This window comes from Asterias amurensis, chromosome 10 (assembly GCF_032118995.1).
Source record: "Asterias amurensis chromosome 10, ASM3211899v1".
Lineage (NCBI taxonomy): Eukaryota > Metazoa > Echinodermata > Asteroidea > Forcipulatida > Asteriidae > Asterias > Asterias amurensis.
In genome coordinates this window covers 13060370-13085504 of record NC_092657.1, presented here as the reverse complement: position 1 = coordinate 13085504, position 25135 = coordinate 13060370, and the positions used below count along the sequence as shown (strand labels likewise).

The window sequence follows — 25135 nt, the reverse complement described above, 5'->3', positions numbered from 1 at the left end:
ACAGTTTGAGATATCGCCGAAAAAAAACCGGCGCAATTTCCAAGCAGGAAAATAATCCTTAAAATGAATCCACTATCTGAGAAATGCCATTGAAGCTTTATACTTCACAGATTCAACCATTGGGCCTATAGGGTTTAAACAAACTGGTTTTCCTGTGCCAGACTTAACTTTTTTTTCATAACATCTGCCATGCTCATTCATGCCGGGTCGTTCATACGGGCAACTTTGCAGCTCACATTTACTTCCATACTTTTTTAAAGAAAAACAAACTTTAACAGTGCACATAATATGGGAATTATACGACTAATAGAAAATTGTAGTAAGTGAGAAAGATAGCAGATGAAATCAGTATGGAGGCAACATCTTAAAGCCGAGGATTGCAGTGAAGTGCCTTACAAGAACAAACCAAAACAAGAACAAACTCAAACCCTTGCTTCCCCTTTCTGTCTACACCCAATTCCTCATTTTTTTTAGAACCAAATATTGTATGTTGCGAAACGCTGAACCGCCATGTTCTGCTGGCTGCCGGGCAAGATACGGACGAGTTACTATCATATTATGGTTTATATATGGTTTATTTTTTGTTTTGTTTCCTGGTTTGCTGGCACCAATTGTTGTAGGTTAGTCTTTTTAACTTGTGTTTTATGGTATTTTTGCTCTTTTACTTTGGTGGTTGGTTTTATAAAGTTGTTTGTATGTCGTCTCCCTAGTACTTGTAGGATGACTGTGAGTATCGGGTCGCTGTGTATTACTTGTCCCGTTTATCTTTGTTAGTCTTTTCTTTTCTATTTCACAAAATGTTGTTGTTTTATAGTTGATGCACACTGTAAAACAATGTTCATGTTTGTAACGTGATGTTTGTAATAAAGTGAATTGAATCGAGTTGGATCCAATTAAATTGAATTTTTAAAACTGAATCGAATTGAAGTAAAATGATTTGGATCGAATTGAATTGAGGTCAACAGTAGACTTGAGATTAGAGTCCGTTTATGTTTAGTCCCGCCGCGCGCCTGACGTCATCAAACTTTTCCGCAGCTGGTGTGGCAGGAAATTCCGTTCCCCTGGATAAACGGTCCCTCCATAAGGCCGAGTAAAAAATAAACATGTTTAGCGTCCCCGCCCGCTTCCTTTTTAGAGGCCGCCTCATTTTTTAGTTTATTTATTTTGTTTTATTTGTGTATGCACATTGTTTTTTTGAAAAAAAAGGTTACATGAAAAAAGATTGGTTTAAACGATCTCAGCTAATACAATCTGAATGTCTTGTCTGAATGCCTTTTACAAAATATTTCCATTATGTTTTGTGTGTTTGAGCAGCAGAAAAAAACAATGGATAATTGACATTTTAAAAAGAATGGCGGCCATCTTGAAAAAAAAAATAACAAATAAAAAGCCCCTCCTCCTTCTTTTTTTCTAGAAACCCGGACGCTAAACATGTTTTTTTTACTCGCCCTAAGCATGGCAAACTGTGCACAAACTACTTCATTAAGCGCCCTCTTTTGAAACAACCTCCTTCAGCCAACGTTAAAGGAACACGTTGGCTTGGATCTGTCGAGTTGGTCTTTGAAAAGCATTTGTAACCGTTTGTTATAAAATGCCTATGGGTAGAAAGATGTTGTAAAAGTATAATACAATGATCCACACAAACATGCCTCCCGACTAACACGGTCAGCCATTTATGGGAGTCAACTTGTTGACTCCCATAAATGGCCGACTATGTCAGTTCGCAAAGAAAAATAAAAACGGAGCAATTTCGAGGCAAATTTGTGTGGATCATTGTATTCTACTTGCCAACGCTTTTTTTTTTAGACCAACTCGTTCGATCTAAGGCAACGTGTTCCTTTAAGCTCCCAAATCGGGGACGGAATCTCATTAGCAGTTATTGTATTTACAATACGCGTATAATAATGGTTCTCTCGTACGAGAATGGGACTTGAATGGAGACTAGTACTCAAAGATCAAGTTCTATAAACACATCCGTGGAAATAATCATACAGCGCGATACATTCTCACGGCAGTGTTCGTGATTTTAAAAAATCACTAACGCACCGCGAACTGAGTACAAACAATAACGGTTTGCACTCAGTTACACTGTCGTGAGACAACTACTGCGGTGTTTTTCAAACACCACTTAACATAATGCCATGCATCATGTTAACCCCCTACCCCACATATCGGCCCTTCGGGCCTCCCGAACACTGCCGTGGGCCAAACCCCTTACCACTGCGTGGCTCGCCCTAATTTCATTAGCCCACTTCCGCCTGGGTCGGCACACCCAGCCTACCACCGCTGCGCGCATGCGCGCTAGTCGCTTGCCGGACTGCCGCGGGGTGTGCGTTCCTTCATATATACTACTAACGCGTAATGGGGAGAGGTTGGTAGTATAAACAGTGTGGGAAACGGCTCCCTCTAAAGTGGAGTACTTTTTGAGAAAGAAGTAATTTTCCACGAATTTGATATCGAGACCTCAGATTTAGAACTAGATGTCTCAAAATCAAGCATCTGAAGGCACACAACTCCGTATGACAAGGTTTTTCTTCTTCTTTTATTATTATCCCGCAACTTCGACGACCAATCGAGCACAAATTTTCACAGGTTTGTTGTTTTATGCATACGTTGAGATACACCAAGTGACAATGCCAATAGTGTCCAGTGTCTTTAACTATGGCATACAAAGGACAACAATCCTTGTCATGTAAAAGGGAAAAGTCCATTGTTTTTTCACCGAGTGCTGGGTAATTTTACTCGTTTAGCAGGTACTGTATGGGATACAGTTTGTTGGACCGAAAATCGTTTCTAATCACAAGTTATCGCAACTCAACAAAAGGTTCTTAATGCGGTAAGTCTGCTACCACCCAATGTATAAAATCACTGACTGTATGAACTATTGAAAATGACATTCGTTTTACTTTCAGTCTCACCAAGATGGCCGAAGCTGCATTTCACACTGAGACCACTTGCAAGATTAGACATGTACACATCGAATGCCCCATCTGCTTGACTCGGTTCATCGATCCGAAAATCCTGGACTGCCAGCACAGCTTCTGCTTAAAATGTCTTCAGGAACTTGTAGACAAACAGGATCCGAAGACGGATTTCATCATTTGCCCAGTGTGTAGAGAGAAAACTTCAATCCCAGATAAGGGACCATCGGCTCTTCTCAACTGCTTTCTCTTGAGCTCGCTTATTGATGACGTCATCAATCCGGATGGTCCCAGAGAAGACAGTAGGCCTAACCCTCTTGTCTCGATTTGCGAAGGATGCGACGAAGGTCTTGATGCCGTCTCACGGTGTGTTGACTGTGATGCGAATTTTTGCAAGATTTGTTTGGAATACCACGCAAAAATAAAATTGAACAGGCATCATCGAGTCGTTAATGCAGCCGGGTCGTCAAATGAGGGATCCAAAGACCAGAAACAAACTTGCTCTCCAAAATGCCGGAAACACACTGACCAGGAACTGTGTTTTTATTGCAACACGTGTGATTTACTTGTTTGTCTCAAATGTGCGGTATTTCAACACAGAGAGCAAAACCACAAACTAACTGAAATCAAAGATTCCATTCAATCTTATCGTCAAGCTGTTGAAGAGGCTTTGATGAAATTTGATGAATGTCGCAAGCGATTCCAAGAAGTGGACGACTCTATCAAACACTCACAGCATAGATTACAGATCATGGTCGACCGGGCTCTTCGAGATATTGTGGCTAAGGAGGAAGAGGAAGTCGAGAAAATCAGAAAAGCATCTCGCCTCCTTCAAGAAAGAGTCACTCAAATCAGCATAGAGAGAGGTGGGCAATTCAGCAGCATACAGATCAGCAATAGCGATAAGATGAGCCGTGCAGAGCAGATCGTAGCTTCAGTCAACGACTTGATGCAACATGCTAATGACTTTGAGCTGCTGGACCTCAAACCAAAGGTTATGCACAACTTGACATTCCACAATGAGCTCAAGTTTCAAACAGTGCAGCATAGCAAGTCATTCATCGGGTTCAAAGGTCATGATGTCGTCACTGATGCGGATATCGGTGAAATACTAGAGGAAGAGAAGTGGGAGGTGAAGACAGAGTTTCGTGAATACGGGCAAGGTGAGGGGGAAATCATAGATCCAGTGGACGTTGCTTGTTTAAGCAACGATGACATCGTCGTTACTGATTCGGAACGGCGGATATTATCAAAATTTACATCGAGCGGTAGTTACAAATCTCAAGGTGTGCAAAGTACGACAGAAGATGGACAACTAGAAGACCCTGGCGGTGTTGCGGTGACCTCTGATGACCTGCTTCTGGTTACTGACGGACAGGATGTAAAGGTTCATGATAGCGAACTGCGATTTATTCGTAAGTTCAGACCATCACAGAATCAAGTCGAGGGGCAGTCAGAGAGTATACTCTTTGGTATTGCTGTTGGTAAGAAAGATCGTATTGCAGTGGCTGACTGTGTGAGAAAGGTAATATCTCTTCATAACAAGGATGGATCCACCATTTCCACAATACATCATGATGATATTGGCGACATCGGCAGTCCAAGCTTTCTATCTGTTAACAGCAAGGAACGACTGATCTTCACAAACCACGTTGAGAAGAAACTAGTTTGTCTGGATTTCATGGGAAACGAGGTGTTCAATATCAGCACCTCCCTTGACGGCAAACCGGTAAAGCCTATTGGTGTGTGCTGTGATGATGCTGGGGATATATATGCGTGTATCTTCTGCGGTGATGGTGATGGTGATGGTGATGGTGATGGTGATGGTGATGGTGATGGCTTTTGTGAAATACATCATTACGATCCATCAGGTAAGCACATTGGCTGTGTAGCTCGTGGCTTGTACAATCCTCTAGGCATGACGTTTACTCCGACCGGTGACCTCATCGTGGCTGATTCGCAGTCGGTCAAGATATTGCATCGCGTGTGAGTGTCGATGACGTCATGGTCGTAAAATTTCATTAATATTGGTGACACAAGGTAATTTGTCACTTATGAAGTTTTAACTTTTCTAGTTTTAGATTAAAATCTTTATTAATCTCAATAATACGAATTTAATGTCATTTTGGACAAAACGTTACAATCACAACGTACCAATCGCTTCATACAATTATAGTGTTTTATTTTCGCAATAAATGCTTCTTTCGTTCTAGCGGTTATATTAATTGGGTGATTTTGTTTCATTCCATTTATTTCTTAAATACGTTTTAGTAAAAACATTAACCTACAAAGTACCAGCTTAAATGTGTAATATCCGTACCATTGTGTAGTTTTTTGTGAACTCTCAGTCTGGTAACTCTACTCTATTTTCCGGAGCCTTTTAAAGACATTGGACACTATTGGTAATACTGGACACTATTGGTAACTGTCAAAGACCAGCATTCAACATATGCATGCAATAAAAACCATATGCATAAAATAACAAACCTGTGGAAATTTGAGCCCAATTGGTCGTTGAAGTTGCGAGATAATAATGAAAGAAAAAACACCTTTGTCACACGAAGTTGTGTGCTTTCAGATGCTTCATTTCCAGACCCCGAATTCAAAATCTGAGATCTCGAGATCAGATTCGTGGAAAATTACTTCTTTTCAAAAACTACTCCACCTCAGAGGCAGCCGTTGGATAAGATTTAATATTATATAAATATCACTGTATACAATTAAACTAACCTGTTGAAATTGCATGGCAACAGGTGTTCACAGTTTTGAGATATCGCCGGAAATCTGGCGCAATGTCCAAGCAGGAAAACAAAGAAACTAACAAGATTCCACAATCTGAGAAATGCAACTGAAAATTTACACTTCTCAGATTCAACCAATGGGCGATGAATGTGATATATTATTACATAACCAGATTACTTCGAAGTGAGATGATTCTCAAAATGCTTTTTACATTTGAAAGCTAAAGTAAGCTTCAAGCAAACAGACTGATAACCAAACGTAAACGTTACCTTCAAAGTATGTTATTTAAAAAGAAAGTCAACGTAAATCACAATTCAGTCACCAAATAGTGACTGGATAAAACGGATTATTTTTTTTGAGGCAGCTTATTGTTAAGAAGCACATTATTGGTTGATAGCTTATTGAGATTGAAGCGTTAGAATTAGTTGGAATCAGTTGTTTTTTTAATTATCCCGAGATCGAATACTGTTGTATGTATATTGACCAAATTAATGTTCAATAATGAAATTGTCAGTTTGAACGGTACTGAGACATAATTTGTCAGTTTGAACGGTACTGAGACATGATTGGTCAGTTTGAACGGCACTGAGACATTATTGGTCAGTTTGAACGGTACTGAGACATTATTTTTGCGATGTACATATGGAATGTTTTTTATCCAAGTGATGTTTGCCATATTACGGTAACTTTTGTACGCTTCTTGGCTTCAGCCTTATTATAAGCGACCAAACACGTGAACGTGAACGTCAGAAAATTGCGTTTAAAAAATTTCAAATTTTTAGCATACGTGAGTTTACCATTTTTGTCACGTCAGGTAAGAACGTGCAGACGTCATACGTGACCATGCAATAAGCCCAAAGTGGTGACGTCACCCAGAAACATTACAATTTATATTCTTATTTGTTTCGTGCGCGTGCTCAGAAGGGCGTAAGAAATGGGAATATAACTAGAAGTCTGCTTCCACCTACTGTTCAAAAGTTTCTCATTTAGAAGATCACAGAATCGTGTGATAAACAAAAATAATAATAATAATAATAATTGAGAGTCGAGGGAGATTATAAGAGCATAATAATTGTTTTCAAAATGATTGTAATCATTAATTTATGTTAACTATTGAGCATTATTGAGCGCTGAGAGCGCTGTTTAAGACGGCTGTATGTTAACTATTGAGCATTATGATTGAATAAAGGCATCCGACCACTGCAGCGGCAGCTTAAAGACAGTCTCCGTCGCCTTTATAACTAAAGTCTCCTTTTTAGGGTTTAATTGTAAAAAAGGTTGACAAATAGAGGGACCGCCTTTATTAAAACTGGTCCATTGGCCAAATTATTGAACTTCAAAAAGGAACACGCGAGATTATTTCCATCCAAGATGTGCATCCACCATTCAATTTACTTATTATTATACACGGCTTTTGTTTTGATTATTTGTTGGTTCTTTGTATAACTTGCGCTTGATGTTTTAACTAGTACCAAAATAGGAGCAAACAGAAGTAACATACATGTATAGAGTGTAAGCCCAAACAGTTTGATGGCATTAGAGGTAGGACGTGTTGCCATCATAGTTTGCCAAAATAAATATTTACCGAGACGCATAACGATAATTAGTCCCCAAAACGGACTTAACACCACACTATAAATAACACGCAAACACAACTAGTTAGTGCTTGTATTGTTATCAGTCAAGTGGTATGGTTGACATCGTCGGGCTTCTGGGAACACAAACAACACCAGTGTTGTTGCCACAAATAAAAATTTCCATTTTAGGAAATGTGATGATCATGCATAGAGTTCATGGTGATGTTATGAGTTTTGTTTTTACTGTACAGGAATGTACGGTGCTCAATATCTACCACGGGTACAAAATTAATAGTTGAGAGCTGTCCTGTGTAGTATTGTTTGATATAGCTTTGTTGTGGGGGGGGGGGCAGGGGGGGGGGCAGAAAGAGAAAGGGGCTAACTTCCCAAGCGTCTATGCAATTTTGAAGTTTAACTCGCCGTGCCCTAATCGTTTTTGTTTTTCCCACAAGTTTGACATTGTTCATCAACGGATTGGTCAAGAGTTTCATTTTATAATTTATAGGAGAGTGATTGGTAACAAGTATTTGTTAAAATGACATTGCCCTATTTTTGATGTATTTGTAAGCTGTCCCTAGCATGATCATATCCCCTTATTTTTATTTTTTTTATTGGTTAATGAAATCTGGATTCAAAGGAAAATATTGTCAAATCCACTTTGAATTAGTTAGTATAGTAAGGCTTACCGTAACAACATGTAATTAAAATCCCTAATTTAGTTGCGGTGATTCCGAAAAGAGTTTGCTCTGGTCGTCGCCTGGACAATCAGCATACTGATCGAAACGTCGAGTTTCAAATCCGTCTAACTCTACATTCATAAGTTATCAAATTAAATTGAGCTTTTCGCAATAATTTAAAGTCCTATTCCACAACAATTGCAATGGTTGCAACAGGCCACCTTAGATTGAGAAACGACCCTTGTATCAATTGAACTCTATTAAAGGAACACGTTGCCTTGGATCGGACGAGTTGGTCAAAACAAAAGCGTTTGTAACCGTTTTTTATAAAATGCATATGGTTGGAAAGATGTTTTAAAAGTAGAATACAATGATCCACACAAGTTTGCCTCGAAATTGCGTGGTTTTCCTTCTACTGTGCGAACTAACATGGTCGGCCATTTATGGGAGTCAAAATTTTGACCCCCATAAATGGCCGACGTGTTAGTCGACAAGGTAAAAGGAAAACCACGCAATTTCGAGGCATGTTTGTGTGGATCATTGTATTCTACTTTTACAACATCTTTCTACCCATATGCATTTTATAAAAAAACGGTTACAAACGCTTTTCAAAGACCAACTCGACCGATCCAAGGCAACGTGTTCCTTTAATACGGATGAGTTTTTCCAGTTGTGTGAAACTAGTGCAGTTTTTTCCAATATATAAAAATGATTATTTGGAATTACGGTTAGTAAAGTAGTGCATTGTTTGTGAAGACATACTTCTAAAGTTTATGTTTTGGTCAAGTGGAATTCAGCTCAGCAAAGAAATGCAGCTTTAGGCGCGCGGTCCATTTAGGGCCGGTTCGGCAACCATCACCCGCTTGCCGCAAACGATTATTTTACAGAGGGTCAATCGGTTGAGTTTCGGGACGCAATCGTTTCCAGAGATTATAGAAAGACTTACTGAGGTGAAACACAAAAGAGTTGGCGCTTGACTGTGGTTTACAACTAACAAAAGAGTTCGCTACACCAGGCTATCACTGACACTTCCACCGCTAATTCCTCGCTAATCCCAACTAATCCTCTGCGGCCAGGAGTACTGGTAACAATGGTTTGGTTTTGGCTTGGTGTGGTGTGTACGCCCAGGTAGTAGCTTTTTCTTAGCATCATGAATGAACGTATTTTTTTTTTTTTGGGGGGGGGGGGGCAAAACACGGCTTTGAACATCGTGTTGTGTAAGTCGAAAAAAATCTGGATTCTTGATTTTGAGAGGTAGACCCGAACGGAAATCATAAAAATATTTGATAAATAAACTAACTGAAGCTGCACGAGATACTTTTATATCATCTTCCAATCTTTTTGCGTTTTCCAAAAAAGTCGTCCAGCTTACCATACGTTGCGAGGCCATCTTAAAATTTACACAGATCTCATTCAAGTGAATAACCCAGCGCGCTGTCACACGTGTGGGCGAAGCGAACGTGTTTACATGCCTACATCCGGGACACGCGAACTCGTACACTAGACTTTACACAGCCCTTGTACTGTTGTGTGGCGATACTGTTTGTGTGTATGTATATGGAATGCGTGAAATCCCCGCGAAAACCTCACGACTAGACTTGTAGTGCACTCTAGGGTCTACCACAGCGCGCGCTGGTGTACACGGCATGTACACACATACATCGTGTACATTTGCACGATACCAGCACTGCTGTCAGCCTTGTATAGACGGTACGCCTTCTACACTGTACTATAGTTCGATCAATAAAAACGTCAGGGCACATTTCACGAAGAAAACTTCAGAAGATGGGAAGAGGCAAATTAAATGGGAAAACACGTTTGAGGTTTTTCTTGCTCGTAATTCTGGCTCCAAAAATTACAAACTGCATTTAAAATGACAAAACATGAAAAAACATGACATTCTAGTCTTGCAATGTGATCAAAATCAGTGGAACTTTAATTTTTTTATTAATTTTTGGGGAAATTTTGTGTTGGGCGGCAGTCTATTTTTCAGCTGAAGCTGGGCGGAAATTGTCAGTGCTGGGCGGGCCCGCCCACCGCCCCCCACCGTGGCTATACGTTAAGTAAAAACATACACATTAGTTGGGAAACATTCTTAGTTGGTCACAACCAACCAAAAATTGAGTTCGTCTCGAACGCTCAAATCGAATATACATGTACATGATGTACCCATGTGAGGTACATTGACGTTGCCAGCGCTAGGCGAAGCCAACCAGCAAATACATGACAAAAAGAGGTAAAGTAGAATGTCAGGTTATACTTCATCGTTTTTCACGATTAAAAAAAGGATGTGTGGTATCTTTTGACGAGTATTTTAACAAATGGAAAAAACACAGCCCAAAAATAAAGTGTTAGAACATTTTAGTTTTTAAATTCATATTCATAGTCCACAACCAAACAGTCAAAGCTATAATCCCAACACAATGGACAGTAATCCGATTATAGCCCCTTTGTTCGGACTCCGGACGACCAGACGAGCTCAGCGCACTGAAGCGTTTGAAGAACCTATCCCCCAATCGTCTCACAATCGCTGCTGAATCGTTTGCTACTGTAATCGTTTGACAATCGTGTGATGGTTGCCGAACCGGCCCTAAATGGACCGTGCGCCTTACGCAGTGGGCATTTAGTCACAAATAAGTCTACAACTTAAGGTGAGCCTATATAGACTATATAATATATTTTACTTAAATTAACTTCAAATGTTGTGGACTTGTGACAAAAGCGTATCTTGGAACGTAAGCGTAGCTGTGTATCTTTGAATGTTAGCGTATGGCTTGACTCGGGATTGAAAGCGTACCTTTTGATGGAATTATAGCGTAACTTGAAGGAACGAAAGCATATCTTGGAATGTAAGCGTAGCTGCGTATATCTTGAAAAGTAACCATATCTTTTTGGAACAACTCATGGGAAATTGCGACTGCTTTTGATTGCTTAGTCGAGTCGCGACTACCGCTATTCAACCCACTCGGTTAATCGTGCTGCTACGACTATGTATTATAAAAGTAGTCGCGATCGAATTGGTTAACCACTTTTGTCGCTCACGACTGTTCACAACAACTTTTTACAAAACACCACCAGACATCATTTACAAAATTCTTCAATCATTTCAGTACGAGTTTTATTTTATTGCGCCTTCTGCAAACATAATGTCGCCATGGATGTTGGACAATGGGAGTTCAAGTTTTGCGACTAGTCGAAGTCCCAGCTATTTGAGGCACGACTATAGCCGAGTAATAACTTCCACTCGCCCAAGTAAATCATAACCTCAAAACTGTCAAAATAACATTTCATTCACATAATTCAAAATTAACATTTTGTTTGACAAAATTCTACTTTGAGGGAATTTGGTTGTATCATTATTTGTGTTTATAAAGGCAGTGGACACTATTGGTTTGGTATAGTATAAAACACTTTGGGAAACGGCTCCCTCTGAAGTAACGAGACCTCAGATTTAGAGTTTGAGGTCTCGAAATCAAGCATCTGAACGCACACAACTTCGTGTGACAAGGTTGTTTTTTTGTGTTTTTTTTCATTATTATCTCGCAACTTTTTTCAGATTTTCACAGGTTTGTTATTTTATGCATATGTTGAGATGCAGCAAGTGAGAAGACTGGTCTTTGACAATTACCAAAAGTGTCCAGAGTCTTTAACGTTTTATGAAAAAAACAAGTTTATTTACATGTCTTTTTTTACGATCGATGGGCTCCGTTATTTGTGATTTTTTTCTGTATGAAACATTGTTTATTATGCTACTCTCACAATAACACCGACAAAATAACAAACAGCGGTATCATTACGTTTTGAAAACATCAATCTGTTTTAATTACCTGAAAACTCGTAACAAAATAGAAATTGGAAAGTTGCGATCATAATACATATCGGATTCGACAACCGACTGACAAACCCACGATGACAAACATGTATTTTGATGTCTGGCTCCCAACCCCTCTCAAGCTCACGGCTAGACCCGCAGTTCGTAGCGCGGGCGATTACACCTCCAGCCCCCCACGAGACACGGCATGGGCGGTACGCCTCAAGGCTTACGTTCCAATTGCTCCACGCCGTGGGGCTATACAATAAACTCTGAATTATTCTGAATGTTATAACCTTACGTTCGATTTTTGACCATTATTTACGATTTGTATCCACAGCCTGATAACATTTTATTTTTTTTGTAAAAATAATTATACTCATTAATAATTGTAAACAAAATAATTAAATTTAGTTCAACGAATCAGCTTTTCTACGGCTAGTAACTAACTCGGATGATCACGTGATTATTAGAACCAATTTGTGGTTTTTACTATCACTAAATGCTTAAACGGCTAAATTTGATGATTTTTTAGCGCCTGTTTTTTTTTTCCATTCCTGGAATCCATTTGAAGTCCTAACTATTTTATAGCCCAAATAGCCAAATTCAGCCGGTGTGTAAATTTAAGAGGCAATGCATGGTGAGGTATCAAGTTGGTTTGCTGTAACACAAAGAAGAAGAAGAATTTACAGCAATACACTATCTCAATGAACATAATCTTCCCAGCAAGGTGTTACCGCAAGCCAAAAACACCACCCGGTCTATGTTATGTTCGTTGATACATGTGACCAAATAGTACAAAATCTGACAGGTCAGGCGTTGAGGGTGTCATGGCCGAGCGGATAAGAGCACCGAACTCAATCTGTGGTGCTTCTGTTCAGCAGAGTGTGGGTTCGAAGCCCGTGCGTGACACTTAACTATAACTACTTCTCTCCACCCAGGGGTAAATGGGTACCTGTGAGGCCAGAGATGGTTCTTGTGATTGATTTAGCCAAGTAGCGCATGTTGAACAGGCTGCTTACTGCCCACCATGTAGCTGAGATGGTTTAAAGGGACACACCGGCTTCGTTGGGCTATTTAGGCTACAAAATACACTAAAACATGATTCTAAAGGTATTCCAGGAATGGAGAAGAATAGTTGCTAAAAAAAACATCAAATTTGGCCGTTTTAACGCATTTATTTTTTAAACGAAGGTCACGTGGGTTATCGGAACCACTTTTTTGGTTCGGATAACCCACGTGACCTTCGGAGAGCTTTACTTACAGCCGTATAAACATAAATTAAAAATAAATTACTACACCAAATTTTATATTTTTTGGTTACAACTATTCATGGATATTTGACAAAAGAGACTACGTATACAAGTTGCGGGTGAAAACTGTAAATAATTATGAAAAAAGGAACGTAATATTCTCATTCAGAGAGTCCGTGCAACGGAAGCGTGTTTTACAGCGCCTCGGCATGGAAGCAATCGAAACGAAAGCCTTGGGGCATATCACGTACCGCACATGCCGTGTCTCGTCGGGGGCTGGAGGTGTAATCCCGGGCGCTATGAACTCCCAGCTTGCGGGTCTCGCCGTGAGCTTGGGAGGGGTTGGGAGCAATACATCAAAGTACATGTTTGTCATCGTGGGTTTGTCAGTCGGTACACCTCGTGTCGATTCCGTTATTTCTTATGATCGCAACGTGCCAATGTAATGCTATGTTTTGTTTCATGGCTCCTAATTTCTTTTTGTTGGGAGTTTTCAGGTAATTAAAACAAAATTGATGATGTCAAACGTAGGAATACCGCATTTTGTTACATTGACAGTGATATTGTGTGAGTAGTGTAGCGTGAACTAAATTGGGTTCTTGTTTAAACCTGTCACTAAACGCCAACATGAAAATATAACGACAATCAGATATTCTTAACTCACAACTTTTATTCAACTTCTCAAAAACACGTCCACTCGGGACAACATCAGCTTCAGAACAACTCAGCAATAATGAATACACGCTAGAAAAGGGCGCCAAACAACCAACCGCATCTGTTGAGAGAGATGGTTCTTGTGATTGTTAAGCGATAAGCCGAGAAGCGCATGTTGCACAGGCTGCGTACTCACCACCAGGGAGTTCAGATGGTTTAAAGGGACACAGCGGCTTCGTTGAGCTATTTAGGCTATAAAATACACTAAAACATGATTGTAAAGGTCTTCTAGGAATGGAGAAGAATAGTTGCTAACATAAACCATCCAATTTGGCAGTTTTAACGCATTAAACAAACAAAACGAACGTCACATGGGTTATCGGAACAACTTTGTTGGTTCGAATAACCCACGTGATCTTCGGAGATAGTTTTACTTCCAGCCGCAAACAAATAAATTAAAAAAACAAATTACTTTATATTTATATTTAAACTTTATATTTTTTTGTTACAATTACTCATGAATATTTTGCAAAAGAAACTATGTAAAACAGGTTGCGGGACGTACAATTTTCATTCAGAGAGTCCGTGCAACGGAAGCGTGTTTTACAGCGCATCGGCATGGGAGCAAAACAATAATGATAAAACAAAATTCCCTCAAAGCTAAATTTTGTAGAAAAATAAATATGTTTTAATTATGTTAATTAAGTGTTATTTTTGAGATTGTTGAGGTATTATTTGGTTACGTTCCAGGCTACGCAGCTACTCAGCTACGCTTACTTTCCTTCAAGTTTCGCTATAATATCAACACATACGTTTTCAAACCCGAGTCAAGCTACACTTTCCGTACGCACAGCTACGTTTCCGTTCCAAGATACCCAGCTACGCTTACCTTCCAAGATATGCTTACGTTCCAAGATATACTTACGTTCCAAGCTACACTTACATTCCAAGTTTTGCTTACATTCCGTCAAATTGCGCTATGACATCAAAATGTACGTTTTCAGGCCCGAGTCAAGCGACGCTTACGTTCCATACGCAGCTAAGTTTACGCTCCAATATACCCAGCTGCACTTACCTTCCAATATATGCTTAGGTTCCAAGCTACGCTTACTTTCTATTTTTGCTCACGTTCATTCAATTAACGCTATAATTACAAAAGGTACGCTTACAATCCTGAGTCAAGTTACACTTGCGTTCCATACGCAGGTACGTTTACGTTCTAAGCTACACAGCTACTCAGCTACGCTTACATTCAAAGTTTTGCTTATGTTTCTTCAAGTTACGCTGTAATAACAAAAGGTACGCTTTCAATTCTGAGTCAAGTCAAGCTTACGTTCCATACGCAGCTACGTTTGCGTTCCAAAATACCCAGCTATGCTTACGTTCCAAGATATGCTAACGTTCCCAAAAACTTGGTAACGTTCAAAAAGATATGGTTACGTTCCAGTTACGCTATAATCAAAGTGTACGCTTTCAATCCTGAGTCAAGCTTGGCTTAAGTTTCAAGATTTGAATCTATATACGCTTACGTTTCAAAATACATTCCCACAAGGACGCTTTTGAATCCCTCAAGATTCCCTTCCCCGGAGACAAACAAAAATATGTTTGTGCCAAGCAAAATGTTTGTGCCACTATGCAGGCATTATGAAACTGGGTCCTGGCACGTCGTGGCACGTAATAGCCTCGATCGCATTTCAAACTGCATCATGGCTATGCGGTAGGAGGCCTAGTTTATAGGGGCCAGGAAAGCTTTTTTGACTTGTCACTGTCCCTTCGTATTCTGGGTTAATTTCTGTGTGTTTTTCGTGACGATCTTTAAATGTACGTCGAAACACGAATGTCTACCTCCATCGTCGAATGATTTGCCTGCCCCGTATATTTATGCTGGTTGTTTATAATACACGGATATACTGGATCCTTATGTTGTGTCATAGTAAAACGTTGCTGTAAACAAAACACCAGTCTACTTGCAACATTGTGCAACAATGTCACGAAGATTTGACAGTTGCAACGGCTGGAAACACATATACGCTGGCCTTTTACCGTTTTAGTTTTTTTTTTTAATCATTGTTTGCTAACTACGTGACATTTTGATGTGTTTTCTTTTTTTACAGCAACCATCTATAAAACATTATTTATGATTATACACCCCTAAAATGAGTAAACGGTGAGTTGGTGTGTCCCTTTAAGGAATTAATTAAGGCACAGTGACCATCTCCCGCAGGGATAATAATGTTGGAAGCGCCTTGAGATGCCCTCCGGGTGTATAAAAACTGGTTATTGTTATTGTTAATATTGTTGTGAAAAACAAAAAAGATATCATGATTCTACCAGTTTATTGTAAGGATAAGTACACGCTCATGTAATGAAATGCGTTCTGGAAGTTGTATTCAGGCTATTTGGGAAACCAAAACACAATGTTGTAAAAGTGTGCATAGGAAACCCAATGTCACTGATCAAATGCCCCTGAAGAAGTCTCTGGTCAGTATGTGCCACAGCCACCGAGATTTATCGGACAAATTGAACTCAGAGCAAAGTTTCATCAAACCATTATTTGTTAGGGTGGCATGGTTGGCTTGTGCGTTCGATTCCCGGCCTGGGCCATAAGTGAGTTGAGTTGTGCGTTGGGTATATGTTATTTCACGAGGGTTTTCCAGACCATCGGTTTTCCTCCCTCGGGAAAAATCTAGCCTTGCTCAAGGCAGTGGAATTATTCACTCCGAAAAAAGACCGCCGCTGTATAAAACCGTATACACTGTGCGTAAAATGTGTGTAACCACATCGCACGATGCCCCGTACACTATCCGCATGCACGGCCTCCGCATGCGGGTTGGTGGTACGAGTGCGAATGACTTGTGCACAGTAGTCGTACGGTGTGCGTTGAGCGATGTGACGGTGTATATGGATGGGTCGTGCGGTTTGAATACACACAGTAAGCACAGTGTATACGGGTGGGTTTGCAGCGGTGTCTTTTTGGAGTGAATAATGCGACTGCCTTGAGCAAGGCTAAGAAAAATCTAACATTTTCGATCTTGGCTCTGCTCCGCGGTCATAATGGGTTGATGTGGCTGGCAGCCAAAGGCGCCCTAGCATGCCTGCTTCCCAAACACGTTGCAGCCGCGTCCGTCGCAATTCAGCTCTAGCTGCGAGTAAGGATAGTAGCCCCCCCCCCACCCCCCCCCCCACCACCACCAAAGGTTTTGCTTGGGCTATTTACAATTTTACCGGCACCGTTGCATCAGGTTGTTTTGATTTGATTATATACGGTTCGAACTAAATGTCAAATAGTTTTCTTGATTTGCATATTCTTTTTTTAGTCATCATTTAAGTTATATTTTGTAAAATAAACTAAGAAATCAATCACTGGTGATGCTATTCTAATCGCTTCGAGATTATTGACGAATATTTTTATCGTGAACAAATCGTGTGCCCCGAACTAAGAACATATTCCGACAACTAATTTTTCTAAAGACATGTTGCGGTCACTAAGTTACCAGAAGACAAGTTATTTAATTTATCAGTGGAAATATACATGGTATTAATAAGTATTCGTTATTTTGTAATATTTTCAGTAATGAATACCGGTTAAGTTCTATCTGCATTTTGTAGATATTTTACAGGAATCGAAGATAATTGTTCAAGAAACATAAACTGCTTTAGCCTCTATATCACCTTACACATTATACAAATAATGAACGGGTCACAACATTATAACTATGAGGGTTTGTAGCAAAGTATTTTGCGTCTTACAAGACACAGTCCGCTAAGTCTTAGAACCAAATGTTGTAGGTTGCAAAATGGCGGTTGTCAAGTGTCGCTGGTTGCAAGGGAAAATACGGCCACGTCATCATTTCAAAGCTGACCGATTAGCCTATTTATAGTTCATAGTTAATGATCCATAGCATGTTGAGCAATTTCCATTTAAGTTTACCAATATTATTTGTTTACCTGAGACGTAACGAGCCATTGTCCTAATAGCCGGACTTTATGCCACTTCTGACAAACTGGGTCGTACTTGGATTGTCATTAGTCTAGCGATATGGTTCACACTGATACAAACCAAAAAAAAATGAGGGTAAACATACGATCATTAGGGAATATAATGATCAGGTAGGCCTACACAGTTTTGGCAAAGTGACAAGGGTGTTGGAGGAACATTTTTTTTTTTTATGAGCTGTGTTGTTTTCCTCTGATTGTTTATGTGTTCCTCTTTCTGTTGGAACAACACAGTCATCCAAATTCAACAACTAAAGGTAACTACCCCAGTAGTATGCCATAAAGCCAGCGAATACTAAATGTTTTGTTGATGATTGCATCATTTATTACAAGACTGAGTTCCATAAACACACCGGCCAGATTTCATTGAAACAAATATTTCGTCACACAGCGTGCACCACTTGTTAAACGAAGTTGAAACTTCAACCAATACTTCAAAATTCAACACGTTCAGAAGCCTATATATAGCGACTGCTTTGAAATACGAAAACATAGGCCTATGTTCCGACACACCTAAGTTCCTTCATTAACACAATGGATGTAGTGTTATTAGGTTACTGGGAAAATACACTAGGAGTGTCTGAACATGGGGAGTGTAAACAGTAATAATGTGGAAAATTGGGGATGTATAAAAAATACAATCTAACATGGTAGAAGCACAATTTTAGTTAATGACTCGTTCAGTTTGCTTCTTTCAAAAAATAGGTGAAAGCCTTTGAGTTGTCCATCAGACAAGTGCGATTTAAAAGCAGTGGACACTATTGGTAATTACTCAAAATAAATATTAGCACGAAACCTTACTTGGTAACGAGTAATGGGGAGAGGTTGGTAGTGAAAAACATTGTGAGAAACGGCTCCCTCTGAAGTGGACTAGTTTTCGAGAAAGAAGTAATTTTCCACGAATTTGATTTAGAGACCTCAAGTTTAGGACTTGAGGTCTCGAAATCAACCATCTAAACGCACACAACTTCGTGTGACGAGGGTGTTTTTTTTCTGTCATTATTATCTCGCAACTTCGACGACCAATTGAGCTCAAATTTTCAAAGGTTTGTTATTTCATGCATATGCTGAGATACACCAAGTGAGAAGACTGTTTTTTGACAATTACCAATAGTGTCCACTGTCTTAAACATACCAATGACCATTTAGGCAGTATGACTCGTGGACTCGACTGTTAAATTACTGTTTACATATATGCCTGTGTACAACAAATGCTGCGCTTTCACAGTGTAACAAAAATCGTTCTGAAAAAAGGGAAACAAATATCACTGCAACCTCTGGAAATGCTCTTACCTTTAGCAAACATATGAAATCAACATGACAAATTAGGTATACAATATTCACGTTTTCCGACGGTCTACTGGATGCAGCTCTCAATGACATTCGTGTTAATTTGAAAGGGTGGGCATCGAACAAATTCAAACATAACTAATGACTCGGTTGCAACATGCCCCCTTAGTATACGGTATAATGACCATTTAATACGGTATAATGACCCGATGAAATTTTGGACAATATCAAAGCGGTTGGGTTTTTCCAGTTGTATGAAACTTCCGGTACTTTAATCTCGTTTATAAATTTGATTATTTGGAAGTACGGTTTGGTGAAGAAGTGCACTGTTTTGAACATTATTAATGTTGTTTCTCGTACAGAATTCGTCGTTGTTGCCGCCAGTTATCCACTTTGTAAAGTTCAGCAGAGATTCAACTGTGCAAAGTTAGCATTTGTAGAAACACGTTTACAACTTCAGGTAAGAGTTTACTTTCCCTTGGTCTAATGGTATGTTCAATAACGCACATGACCAATACAGTTTATTAACTGACAGATCAGACATGTTTTCAAATTGATCATGCCACAGTTTGAACCATTTTTATTTTTGCAATGAACTGTCACGCTCTTTTGACAAAACGCGTTATAACTATCTATACGCAAGCTATTTTGGGCTATTGAAACATAACTCTTAAATGTTGTTGACGATTACATGTTGTAGGAAACCAAAGGTCACATGTTTGGCATATGCTCCTCTAGGTCTTTCAGGTCTGTCATGTACCTTCTTTGACTTCCCACTCTGGAAAAGTTGTTGGGATGGTGTCATGTTTCAGAATAACTTTTCTCATCGTGTCAAAATGTGTGGTGTATTCCGAAAGCACGACGACTAAAAGTTCGCTGCACAGCGCTGAAAAAGACGTCGGACCGGACGTCCATTGCTTTGTGAGTCCTATACTTGGGACCTGCAGGAAACACATGCAACCTGAACCCACCATTAATTGTTTTGCTGCATCCATCAGCAATACACCTGGTCGGCATTGCCGGAAAATGCAAAAAAAAAAAAATAAAAAAAAAAAAAACGTACAAACTGACAACTTGGACCGTACATGTACTTTGCACGTGTGGTTACTCTACGCATTGCAGGCAAGTCTGCCACGAATTACGTCACAAAAGGGGTAGGCGGAGTCAGCCCCCCCCCCAAATAACTTTATCTATTTGTCAACATATCAATCGTGACAAACAATAATCTAAAAGAAAATTGTTTATTGTTCATAAGCATATACTCTTATGTTTGAAAGAAAAATATATATATATATATATATTTCCAGATGACTTTTACTGTATGGTAAGTATATGTACAACTATAAAACAATGAATCAAACACTGGTTTCAATCTCAAACCAACGACTGGCACACTTTAAACAAACCCTCCCAAGGCTTTCCAATTATGTTTTTAAAGACAGTGGACACTATTGGTAATTGCTCAAAATAATTATTAGCATAAAAACTGACTTGGTAACGAGTAATCGGGGGAGGTTGGTAATATAAACAGTGTGAGAAACGGCTCCCTCTAAAGTGGAGTAGTTTTCGAGAAAGAAGTAATTTTCCAAGAATTTGATTTCGAGACCTCAGATTTAGAACTTGATATCTCGAAATCAAGCATCTAAAAGCACACAACTCCGTGTGACAAGGATGTTTCTTTTTCTTTCAATATTATCCCGCACAGGATAAGTGAGAAGACTGGTCTTTGACAATTACCAATATAGTGTCCAGTGTCTTTAAATATGGCATACAAAGGACAACAAACCTTGTCATGTGAATGGTAAAACGTCCATTGTTTTTTAACCGAGGGCTGAGTAATTTTACTCGTTCAGAGCTCTGCATTGTGATAGTTTTGACACGAAGGCACAACGTGGTCAGGTGGCTGATTAACATGTGTGATTCAAGCAAGTCGGTCCAATTTGAAGCACACTGTGCGTTCACCTTGGCGTTTGTTGGACCAAAAATCATTTATAGTCGCAAGTTATCGCAACTCTCAACAAACGGCTCTTTATGCAGTCTGCTGCCACCCAATGTATAAAATCTCTGACTGTATGAACTATTTAAAATGACTTTCGTTTTACTTTCAATCTCACCAAGATGGCCGAAGCTCCACTTCACACTAAGACCACTTGCAAGATTAGACATGTACATATCGAATGCCCAATCTGCTTGACTCGGTTCATCGATCCGAAAATCCTGGACAGCCAGCACAGCTTCTGCTTAAAATGTCTTCAGGAACTTGTAAACAAACAAGATCCAAAGACGGATTGTATCACTTGCCCGGTGTGTAGAGAGGAAACGTCTATCCCAGATAAGGGACCATCGGCTCTTCTCAACTGCTTTCTCTTGAGCTCGCTTATTGATGACGTCACAAATCTGGATGGTCCCGGAGGGGACATTAGGCCTAACCCTGTTGTCTCGATTTGCGAAGGATGCGACGAAGGTCTTGAAGCCGTCTCACGGTGTGTTGACTGTGAAGCTAATTTTTGCAAGACTTGTTTGGAATACCACGCCAAAATAAAATTGAACAGGCATCATCGAGTCGTAAATGCAGCCGGGTCGTCAAATGAGGGATCCAGAGACCAGAAAAAAAATGCTCTCCAAAATGCCGGAAACACATTGACCAGGAACTGTGTTTTTATTGCGACACGTGTGACTTGCTTGTTTGTCTGAAATGTGTGGCATTTGATCACATAGTGCAAGACCACAAACTCACTGAAATCAAAGATTCCATTCGATCTTATCGTCAAGCTGTTGAAGAGGCTTTGATGAAGTTTGATGAATGTGGCAAGCAGTTCCAAGAAGTGTACGACTCTATCAAACACTCACAGCATAGATTACAGATCATGGTCGACCGGGCTCTTCGAGATATTGTGGCTAAGGAGGAAGAGGAAGTTGCCAAAATCAGAAAAGCATCTCGCCTCCTTCAAGACAGAATAACTCAAATCGGTCAAGAAAGAGGTGGAGAATTTGGCAGCATACAGATCAGCAATAGCGATAAGATGAGCCGCGCAGAGCAGATCGTAGCTTCAGTCAACGACTTGATGCTACATGCTGATGACTTTGAGCTGCTGGACCTCAAGCCAAAGGTTATGCACAACTTAACACTCCACAATGAGCTCAAGTTTCAAACAGTGCAGCATAGCAAGTCATTCATCGGGTTCAAAGGTCATGATGTCGTCACTGATGGAGATCTCGGTGAAATACTAGAGGAAGAGAAGTGGGAGGTGAAGACAAAGTGTGGTAAAGAAGGGGAAGGTGAGGGGGAGTTCGAATTGACATGGGACGTTGCTTGTTTAAGCAACGATGACATCGTCGTAACTGATTGGTCGCAGGGTGTATTATCCAGCTTTACATCGAATGGTAGTTACAAATCTCAAGGTGTGCAAAGTAGAACAGAAGATGGACAACTAGAAGACCCTGCCGGTGTTGCGGTGACCTCTGACGACCTGCTTCTGGTTACTGACGGACATGATGTAAAGGTTTATGATAGCGAACTACGATATATTCGACAGTTCAGACCCTCACAGAATGAAGTTGAGGGGCAGTCAGTCAGTTTGCTCCTTGGTATTGCTGTTGACAAGAAAGATCGGATTGCAGTGTATGACTGTGGGAGAGAGGTAATATCTCTTCATTACAAGGATGGATCCACCATTTCCACAATACATCATGATGATATTGGCGATTTTGACAGTCCAAGCTTCATATCTTTTAACAAGGAGCAACTGATCTTTACAAATCGCGATGAGTCGAAACTAGTTTGTGTGGATTTCATGGGAACCGAGGTGTTCAATATCAGCACCTCCCTTGACGGCAAACCTGTAAGGCCTACTGGTGTGTGCTGTGATGATGCTGGGGATATATATGTGTGTTTCGTATGCGATAGTGATGTTGATGTTGATGGTGATGGTGATGGCGATGGCGATGGCGATGGCGATGGCGATGGTGATGGCGATGGCGATGGCGATGGCGATGGCGATGGCGATGGCGATGGCGATGGCGATGGTGATGACTTTGGTGAGATACATCATTACGATGCATCAGGTGAACACATCGGCTGTGTAGCCCGTGGCTTGCACTGTCCTCTAGGCATGACGTTTACTCCGACCGGTGACCTCATCGTGGCTGATAGGATCTCGGTTAAGATCTTGCATCGCGTGTGAGTGTCAATGACGTCATGGTCGTAAAATGTACAATAATATTGATGACAAGGTAATTTGCCACTTATACAGTTTTAACTTTTATAGTTTTAGATTAAAATCTTTATGAATCTCAATAACGCGAATTATCTGTCATTTGGACAAAAGGTTACATTCACAACGTACCAATCGCTTCATACAATTATAGTGTTTTGTATCTCAAATAAATGCTTCTTTCGTTCTGGCGGTTATATTAATTGGGTGATTTTTGTTTCATTCCATTTATTTCTTAAATACGTTTTAGTAAAAACATTAACCTACAAAGTACCAGCTTAAATGTGTATTATCCGTACCAAAGTGTAGTCTTTTGTAAACTCTCAGTCTGGTAACTCTACTCTATTTTCAGGAGCCCTTTAAAGACATTGGACACTATTGGTAATACTGGACAATATTGGTAACTGTCAAAGACCAGTATTCAACATATGCATGCAATAACAAACCAGATGCATAAAATAACAAACCTGTGGAAATTTGAGCCCAATTGGTCGTTGAAGTTGCGAGATAATAATGAAAGAAAAAACACCTTTGTCACACGAAGTTGTGTGCTTTCAGATGCTTGATTTTGAGACCTCAAATTCTAAATCTGAGGTCTCGAAATCAGATTCGTGGAAAATTACTTCTTTCTCGAAAACTACTTCACCTCAGAGGGAGCCGTTTCTCACAATGTGTTAGACTATCAACCTCTCCCAATTACTCGTTACAAAGTCAGATTTTATGCAAATAATTATTTTGAGTTACCAATGGTGTCCACTGCATTTAAATTCATTTTGGAGCTGTACTATTACGGGTATACTTTTGAATGTTTTTACTCAATCGATTTTTAATGTAAAGAGAGAGAGGGACGGGAAGGTGAGATACGGTCCTCTACTTAATAAAGGACGAGCATTCGCCAAATACATTTCAATAATAATACAGTCAGTAAGCCAATGACGTTCATATGAACATTTCTTCTATACAGGTGTCAATACTTCCAACCCATAGAAAAAATACAAAAAGTTATAACACTACAGTATACACTACATGTAGCCTACATAATACAGTGCACGAAGTTCACAAAAAGGTCAGCACACACAGAGGCTGACGGACGCACGTGTGTGACAGTGCTGCCTGGCATACACACATGGTTTTACAAATAACACGATCCAAATAGAGAGCTACAAAATCACAATAATTTGGGCATTAATGAGGGTAAAAACACAAAATATCTCACAAATATCTCTACAACTCTATTGATCCCATATAAATAGGTTTTTGGAGCATGGCCAGAGCCATGCTCCCTATAAAAATAGATAGAATCACAGCCCAAATAAATTAGTTGCTCTTCCAAGTCGAAGCTAGAGAAAAAGAGGCTGATTTGTCACGACAAAACCAAAAGTTAACTTTGAACAAATCCAACAATGAGGGCGCACTTTGGATTCCTACATTAATGTAAGTGGAGCATTCCGTTTGCGTTTAACCTCAACCGAATGTTTACCATCATTGTGTTGTTGGCAGAATATGTTGTGTGTTTACCGTTAAACAATTATTAATCTTAATTAACTTGTGTAAGTTAAAGCTTTTGTAAATATTGCTTAAAAATGCGGCTCACGAAAAAGTTAGCATGATACAAGTCTTATAATAAGCAAGTGACATAGTGTTCGGCTTGCCACATTATAGTCCGGTAAGCGTTTTTCGTTTGGCTTTGCTACTTTGAATAAGGGAATAAAAGGGTAGCGATGAGTTTTTAAACTGCCGTTTAAAACCGGCAGGGTCGTGACAGTGTGATAAAGGCACGAGCCGAAGGTAAGGGCCATTAACGCACCGCCACGACCCTGCAATGTTTAAACGCCAGTTAAAGAACGAGTCACTTCTCTTTTTATTCCCATTTATAGATGTATTTTTGGTTAAAAGGCGTAATAAAGTAGTATAATTCATCTTCTTATTCATGGAACAAAATTGTACGGCGAGATCGATCACCACTGAGAACGAAGTTGTAAGCTAAACGTATCCGAAAA

At 39.8% G+C, this 25135-nt stretch overlaps 3 protein-coding genes across 3 annotated transcripts in view; all 3 read left to right on the top strand.

Moving 5' to 3' along the window:
• LOC139942940 (uncharacterized) overlaps nucleotides 1-25135 on the top strand; it is a 97674-nt gene that overhangs the window by 17891 nt on the left and 54648 nt on the right. The window lies entirely within an intron of this gene.
• Nucleotides 2916-21731, top strand: LOC139942934 (uncharacterized). The gene is made up of 3 exons (XM_071939761.1): nucleotides 2916-4792; nucleotides 19284-19381; nucleotides 21040-21731. Exons 1-3 carry the CDS (start codon nucleotides 2923-2925, stop codon nucleotides 21613-21615), a joined length of 2544 nt encoding a protein of 847 aa, XP_071795862.1. The 5' UTR covers nucleotides 2916-2922; the 3' UTR covers nucleotides 21616-21731.
• LOC139942954 (uncharacterized) lies at nucleotides 21605-23906 on the top strand. The gene has a single exon (XM_071939779.1). It carries the CDS (start codon nucleotides 21711-21713, stop codon nucleotides 23103-23105), a length of 1395 nt encoding a protein of 464 aa, XP_071795880.1. The 5' UTR covers nucleotides 21605-21710; the 3' UTR covers nucleotides 23106-23906.